Raw genomic sequence first — 16,294 nt, forward strand, 5'->3', positions numbered from 1 at the left:
CAACAGCATGCCCTTACATATATAGCGGCTTCTTTGATCGGTCTTTGGAAACAGTATTTCAAGGGTGCAGCACCGCAGATCATCTACGATATCAGGGATCATGTGTATGTTACTGATATGGAGCCTGCTCATGTCTTTGGTAATGTTGTGACGTTGGTTGCTTATTGGGGAGGCTTCTAGAGAAGAGCCCCACCCCGGTAACTCAGTTTCTGATGAGGAAGGTTCATCTCATCTACCATCTCAAGATATCCGAGCAAGGGGATCAGCATGATCATATTACTAGACCAAGGGTAGAGGCCCGTTTCCAAGAACAGTGGGTTTATACTCCATGGAAAAGGAGTAAAGTTTTGTCCCTTAAGACTCAGTTACCTGACCCTAGGGAAAATCCTACTGCTTCTTATAAAGAACTGACTGAAGCATCCTCTTTGAAGGTGATGATGCTTGCTGATATTTAAATATTTTTTGGTTTACTAGTTCCTGTTGATATTTGGAGGCAAGTACACACACAGGATCATGATGCAGATTTGGGAAGTACCTGGGATCAAACTAAAGTGTGGGATCAGGAACGGAAGCCAGATGATAAGCCTAGGGCGGAGATACTTTCTTTGCTCAGCCCTATCATTACATATATGCATTTTCTTATCCCTCCGAGAAAAATTGATTGGGACAAATTATCGGCTTCTCGTCAGAAGAAAGATAAGAGTGTGTCTGATTTTTTCACTTGGTTTGAGGGTGTGTTTGTAGATTGTAGTGGACAGGACTTGTCAGTCGAAGGTAGTGTGCAAGTATTTGTTAATAGGTCTTTCTCCAATTTGCTTCCCGAGATTACGACCCGATTGCAGGCTTCCAAAAGCACCTGGTCCACCTCTTCCCCTTCCGTTATTTTGAATATAGCGCAATATTATGAGCATAGGAAAAATTAGGATATGGAGAGATCAGAAAAGAAGCATAAGGATTTGAAGAAGACAGTGTTGTAACAGCAGCCTTCTAGAGGAAATGGTAGAGGACGTGGTGGCTTGGCCCGACAGCTTCCACGGACTCGCAGGCCCGCGAGCTCCTCGACTTTAGCGCCAAGTCAGTGTCCATACTGTAAAGAGGAGGGACACTGGGGTAGCAAGTGTTTGGCGCCGTTGCAGAAGGTCGCAGCTCCTGGAGGACGAGGTTCTCGTAGACGGGGTTGTGGAGCTGGTGGACAGGACAGGGTTTAGAATACTGAGGCCTCGCAGGGTCGCTCTGACCAAAATTATTTTGATGACCTTCGAGGAAAACAGTATTACCATGATGATTATAACACGGATGAAGTGGCAGGGATGTCTTACAGCTATGACAGCCAGGGCAGAGTGAGGGACCATTTCCAATACCTGAAGATCAACGCGGTCCGCATGTTAGTGCGGATGTGCATGGTTCGACTATGGAGTTTTTGGTGGATGCAGGTGCAACAAATAGTTCTATTTCTCGCTGCTTGGTCCATGGGGTGGCTCTGTCCGGCCATAATAATGTTTTGGTAGGTTTTTCGGGTGTACCGGTTGTGTGCCCCATTTCCAAAACCCTTGCGCTGACAATTGGTCCCTTTACTGTGGATTCGCCTTTCTTGTTGACGTCCAACTGTGGAGAAAATTAGATGGGTTTGGACCTGTTGAAGAAATTGCATGCCGCTTTTACTGCTCCCCAGAAGGTGTCTACATGACAATGGCTCTGAATGTTGTGCACGCTACACAGTGTCTGTCTAAAGATGCACCTCTTCCTGCGAAGTTTAAAGATGTGCTGCCCACAATGTGGGCAACAGGTGACACAGATGTGGGTTTATTGCAGAGATCGCCCGTTTCGATACGTGTCAAGGAAGGTGCTATTTTTCCTCATATCCCTCTGTATAAAAAAACGCAGGCAGGTGAGCGAGCTTTGTTGCAAATTGTGCGAGATTTGATTGAGAAAGAAGTGGTTGAGGAGTCGACTGCCAATGTTTGTAATAGCCCTATTCTTCCCATTCTCAAAAGGACTCCTTCGAGTTCCTCTGATGATCATGCAGACGTCTATTGCTTTGTGATTGACTTGCGTGAAGTTAACAAGATAGTGATCCCCCAGTTTCCGGTGGTTCCTGACATTACGACTCTTGACAAAGATGCCTTCTTCAGCTACATTATTTTCTGTCATTGACCTGAAAAATGCGTTCTTCATTATTTCCATTCATCCCGACACCAGGTATCTGTTTGGGTTCACTATAGCTGGTTGAAGCTTTACCTTCTTTCGCGCTACTCACAGCTAGAGAGAAAGTCGGAGTATCTATAGACAGGCATTGAAAAGTCAGCTGGACTCCTTGTTACCCCCTACAGGTAATGTTTGCTTCAGTACGCTTATGACTTGCTTGTCACCTTGGATACAGAACAAGGTTGCAGAGACAGTATGGTTAAATTGTTGCTACATTTAGTTCAACATGGCCATAAAGGATCCCTTTCCAAATGTTAGTTTTGTCAACAGGTCGTCACCTACTTAGGTCACCTACTGTCAAAGGAGGGTAGGAGACTGACCCCGGAGTGCATAAGTACCATTGGTAAAATGCTCATTCCGCAAACTTTAAAAGATGCGCGCGCTTTCATAGGTATCACTTCCTATTGCAGGCTCTGGATACATGGCTATTCGTTGCTTATAAAGCCCCTGCTTGCGCTAACACTAAAAGAAGTGCATGAACCCTTGCCGTGGAAGCCTGTGTCAGGAGTCTTTTGAGCAATTGAGAACTGTGCTTTGCTTGGCTCCAGTGCTTGGTACCCCTAACTATGCTGAATGCTTTGTATTGTATGTCCACGAGAAGGGCAGTTGTGCGCTTTCTTTTTTAACACAAAACTTTGGGGTTAAGCAATGACTGTGTGCCTATTTCTCTGCTGTGCTTGACCCTGCTTTACAAGCCTTTCCGAGCTGTCTATGAGCGGCTGTGGCTGTCTCAATAATACAATCGGCTGGACTCGTACTTGATAATGACCTCACAGTTATGGTACCCCATGCTGTGGACGTACTTTTGAATAAGACAAACACACAGCACCTCACCAGTGCACGTCTGACAGGTTACAAGAAAACGCTCTTAGCGGAGCACATTACGATCAAACGCAGTGCCACTCTGAATCCAGCCACGTTACTACCCCTCCCTTCTGAGAATGAGAAAATAGACATACAAAATTGTATCTTCCAGACAGAAGAGAAGACGAAAGGAAGGGGAGATCTGACTGATGTTCCCTTATCTGACCCTCAAGGGGAACTATATGTCGATGGCTCTTGCTTTAAGTTACCAGATGGCACTACCATTGCTGTGTACGCCATTACAACACTGTGTACTGTAGTTCAGACATCATAAGTTCCCTATCAGTCCGCCTAAGCAGCTGAGTTAGTCGCCCTTATTAGAGCCTGTGAATTGAGTGAGGGGCTTGTTGTTAAAATTTATACTGACAGTCAGTAAGCTTTTGGAGTCACCCACAATTTTGGGCATCTCTGGGCAGAGAGAGGGGTCCTTACTTCCCATGGGACCAGGATTCAGCATGGTTAGCTGATATATAGGCTTCTGTCCACTTTGACACTCCCCGAGAAATTGACAATAGTGAAGTGCAGCGCCCATAGGAAAGTTATTGACAATGTGGGTAAAGGCAACTCCTTTGCGGACCAGACAGCTAAGGAAAAAGAAACCAAGGCACGTTTCACTAAGCAAATGAGCTAGGTCTTTGGGCTGCACTTATTTCAACTAGCCTCTGTGTACAAAAAAGCCACCTATCCCCGCCCCATCAAAGGTAGGAGTTCTCCAACCACCAGTTCGAACTACATGGTCAATGTACTGAAACATGCTTTTCATGCTAGATACAAAGAGGAGGACTATTTAAAAAAAATAAAGCCTTCCACTGGATTAAACGTGATGGAATGTTGCTCAGTCATTCGTGAAGATATCCTCTCTTCCAAAATATACTTTTCAAGTAACTGGAACTATGACAATATCGAACTAATATTCAGAGACAGAAAGATGGCTGACTGCCTAGTGGCCCTTGACATCAGGTCTTCTCCCCCGTCCAATTCAACCATCCAGTTCAAATATCAGCAGGTAGGCCATGGACCATTTAGCACCCCACAAGACACTTCCTGTCCAGCAGATGTCTCGTTCCCTTTGTGTGAAGTAGATTGACTGTGCTCTCCATGTGCCACCTTGTCTACCCCTAGTTTAACTTCAACGAAACCTAGTAGTGCCCCCAGGTGGGCGCTTTTAAGTAGCCAGCTGCCCACAACTTGCCTGGACAATTCTAATGCCAACAAAGATTTTAAAACAAGTTCCATTAGTGCAGATGCAAAACACTTGAATAGTTGCCTAAGTACATCACTCACAACTTCAGTTGTACCTCTAAAAGTCCCTTTGGGAAATCTATGTTCAGTTGACACAAAAACAATAGTATATTATTCTTCATTGAAAACATTGCTTCTTGCAATGTGGCTGGCCTAAAGGCTAAAATAGCATTACTTGACTGGAATGAGATTACTGACAAACACGATATATGTTTGATTCAAGAGACATGGTGCAATGACCATATCTTTAAAGGAGGGTATCTATATTTCCATGTCCGAGTGAAACAAAAGTCCATTTGGGAGATCTCCTGGTAGGTTAACCATTTGGTTCAAAGTCTCATTAAATTTCAAAATCCGACACCTAGTCATAGACAGTTCAGATATTCGAGGCATCCAAATAGTGAATGAGAAAAAGCCTAATATAGAAATTTACGTTCATGCTAGAGGGGTAAGGGTGGCCTGGCATCCAAAACATTGCAAATCCTGGAAGACTACCTGGAAATGAACTAGTCCCAATCCCATCTCATCCTCGCAGGGGAATTTAAAACCACATTTGAGCCCCTGGAACAGGATGATCTTCTGAGGAGGATGGCAAATGGGCTATTGCCCAGCTCGACATAACTCCCATAAAAAAATCTGAACACAAGCAGCTTTACAGCTGAAGGCTTTATCTCTTGAATTAGGGCTTAAGGCAACTAACAGTCGGACCACATAAAATCCTACATTAGGCTTTACTTTCAATACACTTAACCAAATGTGCCGCATTGATTATATACTGGTCGACCTGAGGCTGTGGTTGCATGCTAAGAGTTGCTGAGAGGATACAGAGTGACAACAATCCTCTATGTCTTAGCTTGCTAGCAATCTGTGGTAGCCATTTACCAGACACTCTCCTGCCTCACTTTTCTGGCAACACTGAACTAATGATATGCCACGCCTCAAATGGCACCAAGTCTCCGCCCACCCTAATACCCTGCCTGCCATTAGCTCTGACTTGTAAGTTGTCATTGCCAAGTTGAATTCTTGCCCCAGTGGGGAAATAGACGCCCTTGAAATGGGGGACCAGCAGAAAAAATTATTTGATCACATTTCGTCATATCTTATGGCCCTTGTGCCCCATTCCTCAAGGTGCTTTCACAAGCGCAGCTCTTGATTAACAAGAATTGCATAAAATCTAAAAAACACTTTGCATTGCCCATCAACTTTAAGGAAATTGCCTGTAACCAGTCTTCTAGGAAAGCTTTTAAGCTAAGTTTATCTAAAGCCAAGCAGAACTGGGATAACAAGAGGTGGTGGAATCTACTGGAGGCTTGCTCTGCAAAGACACCACTAAATTTGTATCTTCGGTCAAATGGGGAAACAACGCATCTATGTCCCAACCAGTATACTATACATCACCACTAGTCTAGTTTGAATAATAACACCAAATGATTCCAGTGCCTCTATTGACGAGTTTCCTCCATTAGGTGAACCCCCAAGTCATGCAGCACCATTGTTTGAATTACAAGATATAAATGCCTCCCTAAATGCCATTACAAGGGGGATGGCTCCTGAGCCCGATGGCGTACCCGTGGACATTTTCATACACAACGAAGACAACTGGTCAAAACACAAAATGGTGCTTTTTAATGCCACTGAAAAAGGAGCCTAGATTCATGGAAGAAAGCTGAAGTAATTCTAAGCTATAAAGAAAGCGAATTAAATGTTCCAGTAACTTAAACTATTAAATCTAATAATCTAGTAATCTATTCAGTTTAATAGATTACATTCAAAAGGTTTTCTGTCATCTATCTCTGAATAAAAATCAGGTCTGGATTGACGGTAATGATATCCCAACACCTTTTCAAGCTGGTTTAAGCAGAAAAACGAGTACCATAGGCCAGGTTTTTCCTTTTTTACTTCTGTACCGGAAGATAATACTCATCGGCAAAGGCACCTCTTATGTTGCCTTTGTCAATATTAATTCTGCCTTGGACCTCATTCCCCGCCAAAAGCTATGACACATTCTCCAGGATATCGGAATGCTCCCTGATATTTTGTCATTAGTTATACAATTGCATGATGGCAATTATACTAAAATGTGTTGGTGCACACAGGGACAGCTCACTGACCGAATTCCTATTAGTGAAGGAGTCCGGCAGGGCTATGTCCAAGCCCCTACATTGTTTTCCCTTTATCTTAATAACAAGGTGCACTTTCTATCCCAGTATCCTTCTAATGCGCCTTCCCTAGCTAGTGTAAAAACACCCATTTTACTTTTCGCTGATGACACTTCTGATCTCCAAAACCCCCAGCGGACTTCATCACTTGTTGATCCGCTTTGATGAGTTTTGCCGCAGCCACGGATTGGAGATCAACACAGCAAAGCCTACATTTCTGATACTCAACCAGCACAAGACCTAGAAGGGGAGGCTGGTCCTATGGGTTGAGCATTTCGAAAAGGTGGAATTGTTTGATATCTTAGACATCAAGCTGACTGTATAATGATGTGGAAGCCCCATGTAGACAAAATGACCATTAAACACAGATGAATAGTGGGTGCCATCCTCAAGGAACACCGTATTTCATTTACCAAACCTACAGCCCCCGCTTTGCAGATCTTCGAAGGCAAAGCATTGGGAACTGCCCTTTACACCCAGGAGATGACTATATCAGAAAACAAGGTCCTAAGAAACTTAGCTTTATTTCAAATTAGTACGCCCTTACATCCTTTCACATTTGACATGGTGTCAGGTGGACACCATGAAGAACGAGGATAGCGACAGATTCCGTGTCATGTAGTGCTTAATGACCCCTTACCTCCTCACCCCTCTCTTTCCCTACAGTTTGTAGAAGGAAGTCAGGCAAAACTAGTGGGGACATTATCGACTTCCTCCCCTTTGTTGGACAACAGGAAGTGAGAGGTGGAACAGCCAATAGGAAAGGGACACAGTCCTTTTAAGACAGAAGACGGAACAAAAAGCAAAAGAGATCAGGAACTGGCAACGAGATTTACTGAGCTAGAGGGAGCATAGCTGGCTTCTCGGAGGACTGATGCTACGGCGGGATGGTGGACCATGGGTGAGGAAACGCTGGAGGTGGTTCCCTTACTAGGGATTCAAGACGCAAGAGATCTGACGCAACAGATTCTGCCACACCTAAGAGGATGAGCAGATGTTATCAGAAGACCCTTTTGTTTTCTGAAATAAAGCATATAATAAAAAGAATAGACAACATGTCATGTGTATTAGTCCTGCACATGATGGAGAATGTGTGCAACCCACCATTGATAGAAATGGATGCAGTAATACAACAACTGGTCCAGGGCCAACAGAACCTGGAATGGGCCCTCGAGAGGCAGATGTCCTCCGCCAAGACATTTTTAGGGATATCATGAAGACTCAGGTGGAAAGTTTACACAAAGTTGCAGAGGATCAGTTTCAGCTTACTTCTAGCCTTTCAGGAACTCAAATCATGAGTAGCGTGGGGACAAACATAGCACTACAAAAATACGTACCCGGAGAGGACCTAAATGAGTTCTTATTAACCTTTGAGAGTGCGACAACGGCTTGAGCTTGGCCTCCAAGAAATGCCTTTTTTCTTGGCCCCTTTGTTAACAGGAGAAGCTCAGGCCGCTTATCAATTTGCCAGCGCTCAGGGAAACACTCTCTTTGATGATATTAAAACCAATATTCTAGATAATGGGCATGGATGCCGAATCGTATCGGGTGAAATTTCGTAAAGAAAAGGGAGCTCTTGGAGACAATCCCAAAACGATTTTCTTTAAGCTAAAGATGGCAGTGGATTAATGTTTAAAACCCAGAGAAAATACTAAGGAAAAAATAAATCAGATATACCTTGAACAATACTTGGAAGCTCTGCCAGTCGCAACCAAAAGTGGCTTCGACAACATACACACCTCACAGTGGGAGAACTGTTGAAATGGCCAAAACCTCTTCAAGAGCAGAACCTTGTTTATCCACATGGAATCTGAAGAGAGGTCATTGCAACCTACTTGGGGTAGGAAAAACAAGACAAAAGCCCAAAAATGTGCCCTAGAAGGAACGATAACCAGAAACACGAAACCAGAAGGTGCCCTGTACAGAGTACCCCATTGTTTCGACTGTGGGAGTATGGCTACATTGACGATTTTGTCTCACAACCAATGGAAGTTAATTGTGTCCCCCGCTCTATCTTGAATACACAAGAATTTGGACATTGTTTCTATGTAAGTCTACAAATCATTGGTAAATGGGTAACTGCACTGCTGGACTCAGGATGTAGACAATCCATGAGAAAGAGCAATTTAGTACAGTCATCTCAAATCCGTCCAGGGAGGGCGTTTTGGATACGCTGTGTGCGTTGGGACATTGAAGACTTATCCTGTAGCCCTTATAACTGCAACAACCTTGAGGAAAGAGAAAATAGATGAAAAAGTAGGTGTCCTTCAGAGCCTATCTGAAGATTTAATCTTGGGTACAGAGAATCCCAACTTCCTAGACATGTATCTTAATAACCTTAAGGCCATTGGGCAGGTAAGGAAATCCCCAAAAGAAGTCTCTTTCCACAACACTTTACTTGCCTCTAAACCTTAGGAGTTAGACAGAGACTTCCACCATACCCTAGCAAATGATGTGACCTTACAAAATGCCTGGAGGGAGGCATGCGCAAATGAGGTAAATAGCAGTCCTGTATACCCTCAATGTATCATATAGGTTAGATAAAAAATCGGCGACAAACCTCAGGACTCAGAAAACCACCCAGACAATACTGGGCCTGGCATTTACGCAGCAAATAAAAAAAAACAAAAAAAAACGAATGTGACATGTGCCAAAGGAAGAAAACTTATAATCCACCTCCTATTCGCCTCTCTATTATTGGAAAACCTTTTGAACGTACTGGAATGGATCTTATTGGCCCACTCCAGAAATCGAGCAAAGGCAAACAATATGTCTGTTGCAGTAGATTATTCCACCCAGAAGGAGTTCCTTTGAAAGCACCTACCACCAAAAACATTGCCCTGGTCCTGATTGAAGTATTTTCGAGAATAGACTTCCCCTAAGAAATACTTACAGACCAAGTGACCCACTTTGTATCCATCTTAGAAAAGAAGTGTGTAAAATCCATAATCTTTCCCACACAAAAACGTCTGTTTATCAACCACAAACAGGTGGATTAGTCAAGCATTACAAAGGTACCTTGAAACTTACCTGAAAGAAGATGCTCACAGAGGAAGGGAATAACTGGCATACAATACTTGGTATGGCTCTTTTTGTTATACGAGGGTCAGTACAAAGAAGCCTGGGTTTAACCTCTTTTCAATTGCTATATGGGAGACAACCTCATAGTCTTATAGAGATGACAAAAGAAGTGCAGAAAAGAGATACAGGAGACAAAGCCCATGATCTCCTGGAATATGCCCAACAACTAAGATCAAGGATAGGTAAATTCTGAGACCTATCTCACTCTAACGTAGAGAGAAACCAGAATAGACAAAAATACATTTATGAAAAGGGAAACAAATGTCAACAGTATTTAAGTAAACAATTAGGTGCTAGTTATCTTACCCACATCCAATACAAAAATTAAGATTGAATGGAAGGGACCCTACAAAATCATTAACCGAGTAGGGAAAATGACCTGCTGCCTACAAATGTTCCCAAAACCCAACAAACGTATAATATAAACCTTTTAAAGAAATGGTGCTTTTTCAACCCTGACGAACTGTTTGAATTCACTGTCCTACCTTTTGTGCTTCATGAAGCCCCTACTACCTTTGAAAGATTCATCAATAAAGTGCTATAATAACAACAGGCCTATTCTGCCCTCTGCCTGCTGTATGTCTTCTGAGCCCTCTTATGGCTGAGACATGCAGGCAGTGCCATTCCCCTGAAGGAACTGCTGTGGTGTCACGATGCACTAGCAACTTAGTTTTCCCAAGTGACCCTGTATCTGTGATCTATGTGCAATGGCTTTTCAGTGAAGGGCTGGGTGCAGACACAGATATAAAAAGAGCGAGAGAGTGTACTTGCAAGTTTGGCTGTATGAGAGGTTTCCTGCTCCTGTCCATGATGTATCTCTCTTGTCCTAGCATGTGAAAGAAGCTTACTGCTTAGCTAACCCAGACATTTGAGCATTTGTCTTGCGATAATTGCCTCGTATGTGAATGCGGTACCACCTAATGTAGAACTCATGACAAATACTCTTGATGCATAAGGTTTGAAAATATAGTCAGTTTTGGTTTACATTCAGTGATGTTGGTTTATTTTAAAAATATGAATACAATACATACTTGGGAAATATGTGACACCATTGAATAATCACTGTTCCTTACCATTCCATAGAGGAACTCTTTCCTGAAAAGAACAAAATGAGAAAATTATACATTTTCATTTTTTTCTATTTCTCGCATTTATACAGCGTGCCTTAACCTAACAGGTTTTAGCTCATGGTACAAGACAGCACAGGCATTGTTGGTTGGTTTTTATACTTCTATTTTATACAAGCAATGTTTTTTAGTACACATGTTCATATAGAAACCACAGACTAGTGTTGCAAAAGTGATACTAAGACAGTCACACCACTGTAAACGACATCCCAGATACTTATCATAGTGCACATGTATATGGTATAGAAACAGCACTTTTGCCAAGTGCCAGGTAGGTTTAATAAAGTAAAAATACCATGTAAGTCACTGACAGGGTCCCACTAGCTGAGCTGACTATGTGTTCAGATCACCTGCCATATGGCAGCGAGAGGACCATTTGTAACAAGAGGGGTTTTACTCAGTCTCCTGATGCCACATTGTGTGGGGTGGGGGGAGGGGAGTATAAATGCAAGACATAAGACAGTAAAATAGAAGCAATGAAAGTTCAAACTGAAGACATAAATCTTGAGGATAAAGCAATTGTTGATTTAAGATTACATTAATTGGATTTATATCTTTTTTTAATGACTACCACAGTCACGATCTAATGATTTGGATTTGAGCCTTGACAGAGAGGGTTACCTTGAAGCACATATTGCCTTGTTCAATATAAGGCTGTGTTGGAATTGTGCTATAAGCTGGACAACTATCTTCTGAACCAAAATTGGTGATTGCCAATTTGATGAAGCTTTAAAGGGAAATTAATATATTATACAGATAAGACCTCCTATAAGGGTTGACAGGAATGATGTTGGTGGTGAAAGTGCCACACTAATTATCCAGATACTACTAGGGCTGTAATTACCACAATGCAGAAAAAGGCCTTTATTCACACAAACTGAGGCCAATTCATTTTTGTACTGGTTCATGATGTGCGACCCTCCCACTTATCAGTGATGAGGGTGCATACAGTGATCGAATGTTCTCAGAAGCCGATTTTCCAACTCTATGGAGATTTGTAAATTCTATGTCAGGACGGAGGCGAGGATTATGCAGTCCTTTCTTCTCTTAATTATAATAGCAATTCAAAGAAAAAAACAATCAGCACATATTAACTGAACCACAACTCCCATGAGCACATGGGGCACAGTGTCCATAGTAACCACCAGCCAATGATGATGCCGTCCGTTGTATAATTAGCTGTGACGTCCCTTCCTCTTCCTCTTTCTTCTCTGCTCGTCAGATAAGTCCCCCCTTATTAGGTTTCACCTAAGTGAAAGCCTGCGCACTGCGCAGGCTTTTCACGCAGGTGAAATCAAATGTTAGAAAGAGTGTGGCTTGGAATCCGCCCCTCTGTTCCATTGGCTAGCTCCATAAATGGAGGCTAGCGATTGGAACAGAGATCTGTCCGTCATGGCCGGACCAGATTCCTGGGCGTTCCCGCGATTTCTTCCCTTTCCGCAACGTCATGAAGACGTGGCCACTGTGGGCGTGTACTTTATATTTTTTTTTCCAACCGATGTTTGTCTTCATTATTAACTTTGTCCCTCTCCAGCTCAGACGTGGGCGCCAACGCAGACATCAGCCAAACACAGCAGCGGGATGATTGCAGGTCAGCACGTCGATCGCCGACCATCAGAGCATGCAGTTCACGGACATGCCCATGGAGGTGGCTCCCGCCGGCCGGGGGCATCCTTTCCCCGAATTTCGCTCCAGTGCGTGCGATTCCTGCCCAGGGCCTGCATGCAGTATGAGCAGCAGAGCCGGGGCGCAGGCGCGGGAGGAGCAGCACTTCCAGGCTTTGTGTGTGTGAGTGCGGTACGTGCGCCGGAGAGAGCGAGAGAGAGGGACCGGCCGCGGCTGCCACTCACATGGAGCCGAGCGGTGACCTTCCTGGTGCTAGCCCCAGAGCCGCGTGCACAGCAGGGTCACTCCGAGACACCCACGAACCCCGGGACACCTGCCCCAGAGCCGCTGCAGACATGGAGAGCGGCGCCCAGCCCCAGCCTGCCCCGGAACCCGCCCAGAGCAGGGGAGACGAGACGAGAGTCAGGAGGGAGCCTGCGGCCAAGGTAGGACTCTCGGGCACAGCGGGGGCATGATGGAGTCACAGCACTCTGTGTGTGTGAGGGTCAGCGGAGACTCGGGTCTGAAGTGTGGACAGGCGTTCTATACAGGACTATCGCTGAGGATGCTGCCCGTGCTTGATGCGCTCTGGGAGGACCGGGATGTCCGCTTCGATATTTCTCCACAGTAAGGGACAAACAGACTGCTCAGACATTGCCCCGTCTGAAAGCTTATGTACATCTCTCCCTTCACTTCTCTCAGACTGAGTCCCCCTAATACCCTTTCTAGTACCCCTCTCCCCACTCACTCGTCCTGTGCCACTCTCTCTTTCCCTCATGCCCCCCCCCTTTCGATGGCTCTCATTCCGCCAATCACTCTCTCTCTTCATGTTCCCCTCTTTCGAAGTCTGTTTTGGCACATCTTTCTCTCGTCCTCTTTCGATCGTCTCTCTTCCCTCATTTCCATCTAAATCCTCCCTGCACTTTAGCTCGCCCTGCTGGCCCCCACCAACCTCATCCACACACATAGCCACCCAAAAGACATACAGATATACACGAGGCATCCGCACATACAGATACGCCCAAGAGACAGCCACACACAGAGATACACGGCCACACTCACCCGCCAGTCTATTTGACAGTGTAATTGAATTAGACACCACCTTCTCTTGTTGTTTTCGGGGGGACTTACGCCATGTGTGCACCAGCAGAACCTGTAAAATTGACTCGATTATCATAGAGAGATGCGAGTCAGGAAATAAATGAGACGTTTGACTAGCTAATGGGGCACATAGGTTACCACTCAGATCTACCAAACTGAGTGCCCAAATATAGGGATGCGTCCATATGAACATGTTCGCACACAAGGATCATCAAAGTTGACGAGTTTCTCTATCATATAGGCAGAGGATTTTATCACAATGGCCAAGTAGGTAGATGCAGCTCTATTTAAGGGTGACATGGGCATAAAAGGGTGGCAACAAGTTCTCTGCTGTTTGATGAGTTGTGCTGCAGCACGCAAAACAATTCTGATGGATGCCATAGATTCATTCACGTTGCTTGTAGCTACAGGGTTCCCGCCATTTGATAGTCATACACTGGGACCTGTACAATAGTGCAGTATTTATACATTACATTACACTGTGATTAAGTTGTGTTCGTTTGCTTTGCAAACTAGGTCTTGATGGCAGTCATTTGAATCTGATCGATTTGGGAGAAGTGATCAGGCGTGACGTGAAGCCTTTGAAGCACACAGATGGAGCCACAACTGGACAAGAATGGGATGGTGAGGTGTCTTATGGGCTGGGTAGGCCTTAGGGGGTCTTAGGTCCTTGAAAGTGAAACGTTGTGTGTGTATTGTTTAATCTTTCAGCTCCCTTTGCTCTCGCCTTTGGTGGGGGTTTATCTCAGCACATCTGATTGGAGCATGGGTAGCCAGACATGAGTCATGAAGGACACATCAGTTGTGGTTCTGAGGGTACCCGAGAGGCTATAAAGCCTTGGGGAACTGAGCGTTCACCCTATTGCCTGTTTGTTCGACGCCTCATTCTTGGGAGGAAAGACTTACTTGCAGGTGCATAACTGGTGATGTAAATAGAAAAAACTTATCAGGACCAGTGGCAAATTTGGGGAGTAGTCCTGGCTGGTGTGTGACAGATTTCCGTTGCAATGGAGTACTTGTTGTGCTTTCTTCGACCCTCTCCTTTGCCTTAGTTTTCAGAACAATCATAAAACAGCCCCATTAAGAATTCAGATCACACATGCAAATGTAATTGAAGTTCCCTAAATTTAGAAGCACAGAGAGGATTTGCAAAAATATTGAAGTGTAGATCTTCTATGTCCTATGTTTTTAGGAGCAGGGATGTTGGTTCTGGAGTGGACACTTTATTGATTGCTCGCGATGTGGGAAGGGAAGCATGCTGTTAAGCCGACAACCAGACTCGAACTTGACTCCCCATTTCCATGATCAGCAGCTCTGGCTGTAGTGCCACATCCTTCTTTATTTTATATTGTGTGGAGGACGTTTGCATGTTGTACTGGCTTTACCTTGTTGTGTGTTGTGGAGCATGCTGCTGTGTTGTTGTACATTTAGAATAGGTTGAAAATCACTTTGTGCATTTTGTGGGGTCTCCTGCACACTTTGTGCATTTTGCATAAGGTACTGCAGTGCATTTTGTATCTTGTGATGCCGGAAGTTGAGTGTATGTTATGCCTTGTGAAGTGGGTGACTGCTGTCTATCTGTGTGCCTTGTGAGACAGGCATTGTGAGACTTCGACCTTCATTGAGGTTGGCAATGTAAATAACAATGCCATTTATTTATAAGTAAAAAAAAAAAAGAAATGTCATGAGCAATGCCAATAACTCTAACTTTTCCAAAGGCGAAACCATTGCATTGTAAATGCTTGTTACCTTTTCTGACGTATTGTGTGATAATAGTGATTTCTGTGATATACTCTGTGCCTGTGCAATAGCGCTTGCTCTGTAGTGCACTTTTGTTCTATTTCAGGCTTTCGGCAGCTAGCCGCGCGACCGGCGCTGCTTGCGCCGTCTCTGCCGCTCTAACGCGGACTGTGTGGAGCGCGTCTTCGCGCTCCCTCAGCTCTGTGGGGCGCCACCGTTCGGAATAAGGCTGCGCTCGCAGTTCTTGTTCTTTGGGGTGGCGCGCTGAGGCAGGGTGTTACCGGCCTCACCAACCCTCGCTCTGACACCGGCTCGGTGCATTCATTCGCGCAGTGTGCGCAGCGCCATCTGATGGCGGTTTACAGTTACCGCACTAAGTTTTGACAGCGGAACTGTCAGAGCACCGGCAAGGGGGCTATCTTTTTGGAAATTAATTTTAAGGTGTTCAGTGCTCACACCCTCATAAAATGCAGTCTGCTGAGCAGTCAAACCCCCCCCCATACAGGAGGCGGAGGAACTATGCTGCACCCAACCCCTGCCACTGGCGGTTGGTCGCGTGCTTTCACAGGCACTGGACACGGTACTGGCACCTCTGCGGGAGAGAGTGGATGCCCTCATCCAAAGCATCCCCGGGGTGTTTGGTAACGCAGTGCCTGCTGATCGCGGATCCAAAGGTGCACAGGGAGGAGGGAAAAAGTCAGCAAAGCGTCACGCGGGGTACCTGGAGGAGTTCGATCGCTTGAGGGACTCCTTCCGCAAGAGTGCGCGAACGCTTAAAAATGTACCCTGCCGGGAGGGATTCTACACCGGAGACGATGGCGACGAGGTCACCCCGGACTCTGACCAGGAGGATGGTTTCCCGTGGAGGGAGAGGGTGTTACCGAGGATGATGTCTCCTCGGAGGATGAGGATGAGTACACAGGGCGACCCTGGCGCCCGGCGTCTCATTCTTCGGGATCTATGGAAGGGGACGACAAGACCCCCGACATGTTTGATCTGACAAAAATCTACCACCGAGATCGTCGGAATGGATCCCTGACCCCAAAGTAGCAGCGTATGTGGCGGGTAAGGTGCGCCAACCCCTAGAAAAAGAGGTTAGAACCCGCATGCGGGGTGAGTGCCCTTGCCCGAAGCTGGAGGGCAGAGTGGCGGCCACACCAGACATCGATG

At 45.2% G+C, this 16,294-nt stretch overlaps 1 protein-coding gene across 1 annotated transcript in view; it reads right to left on the reverse strand.

Annotated features, from left to right (window-relative positions):
• Nucleotides 1-16,294, reverse strand: part of FAS (Fas cell surface death receptor) — a 258,748-nt gene that overhangs the window by 53,982 nt on the left and 188,472 nt on the right. Inside the window, exon 8 of the mRNA XM_086921941.1 lies at nucleotides 10,625-10,646. Coding sequence (XP_086778067.1) covers nucleotides 10,625-10,646 — 22 coding nt within the window. The remainder of the gene's footprint in view (nucleotides 1-10,624; nucleotides 10,647-16,294) is intronic.

Source organism: Lissotriton vulgaris, chromosome 5 (genome assembly GCF_964263255.1).
Source record: "Lissotriton vulgaris chromosome 5, aLisVul1.2, whole genome shotgun sequence".
Lineage (NCBI taxonomy): Eukaryota > Metazoa > Chordata > Amphibia > Caudata > Salamandridae > Lissotriton > Lissotriton vulgaris.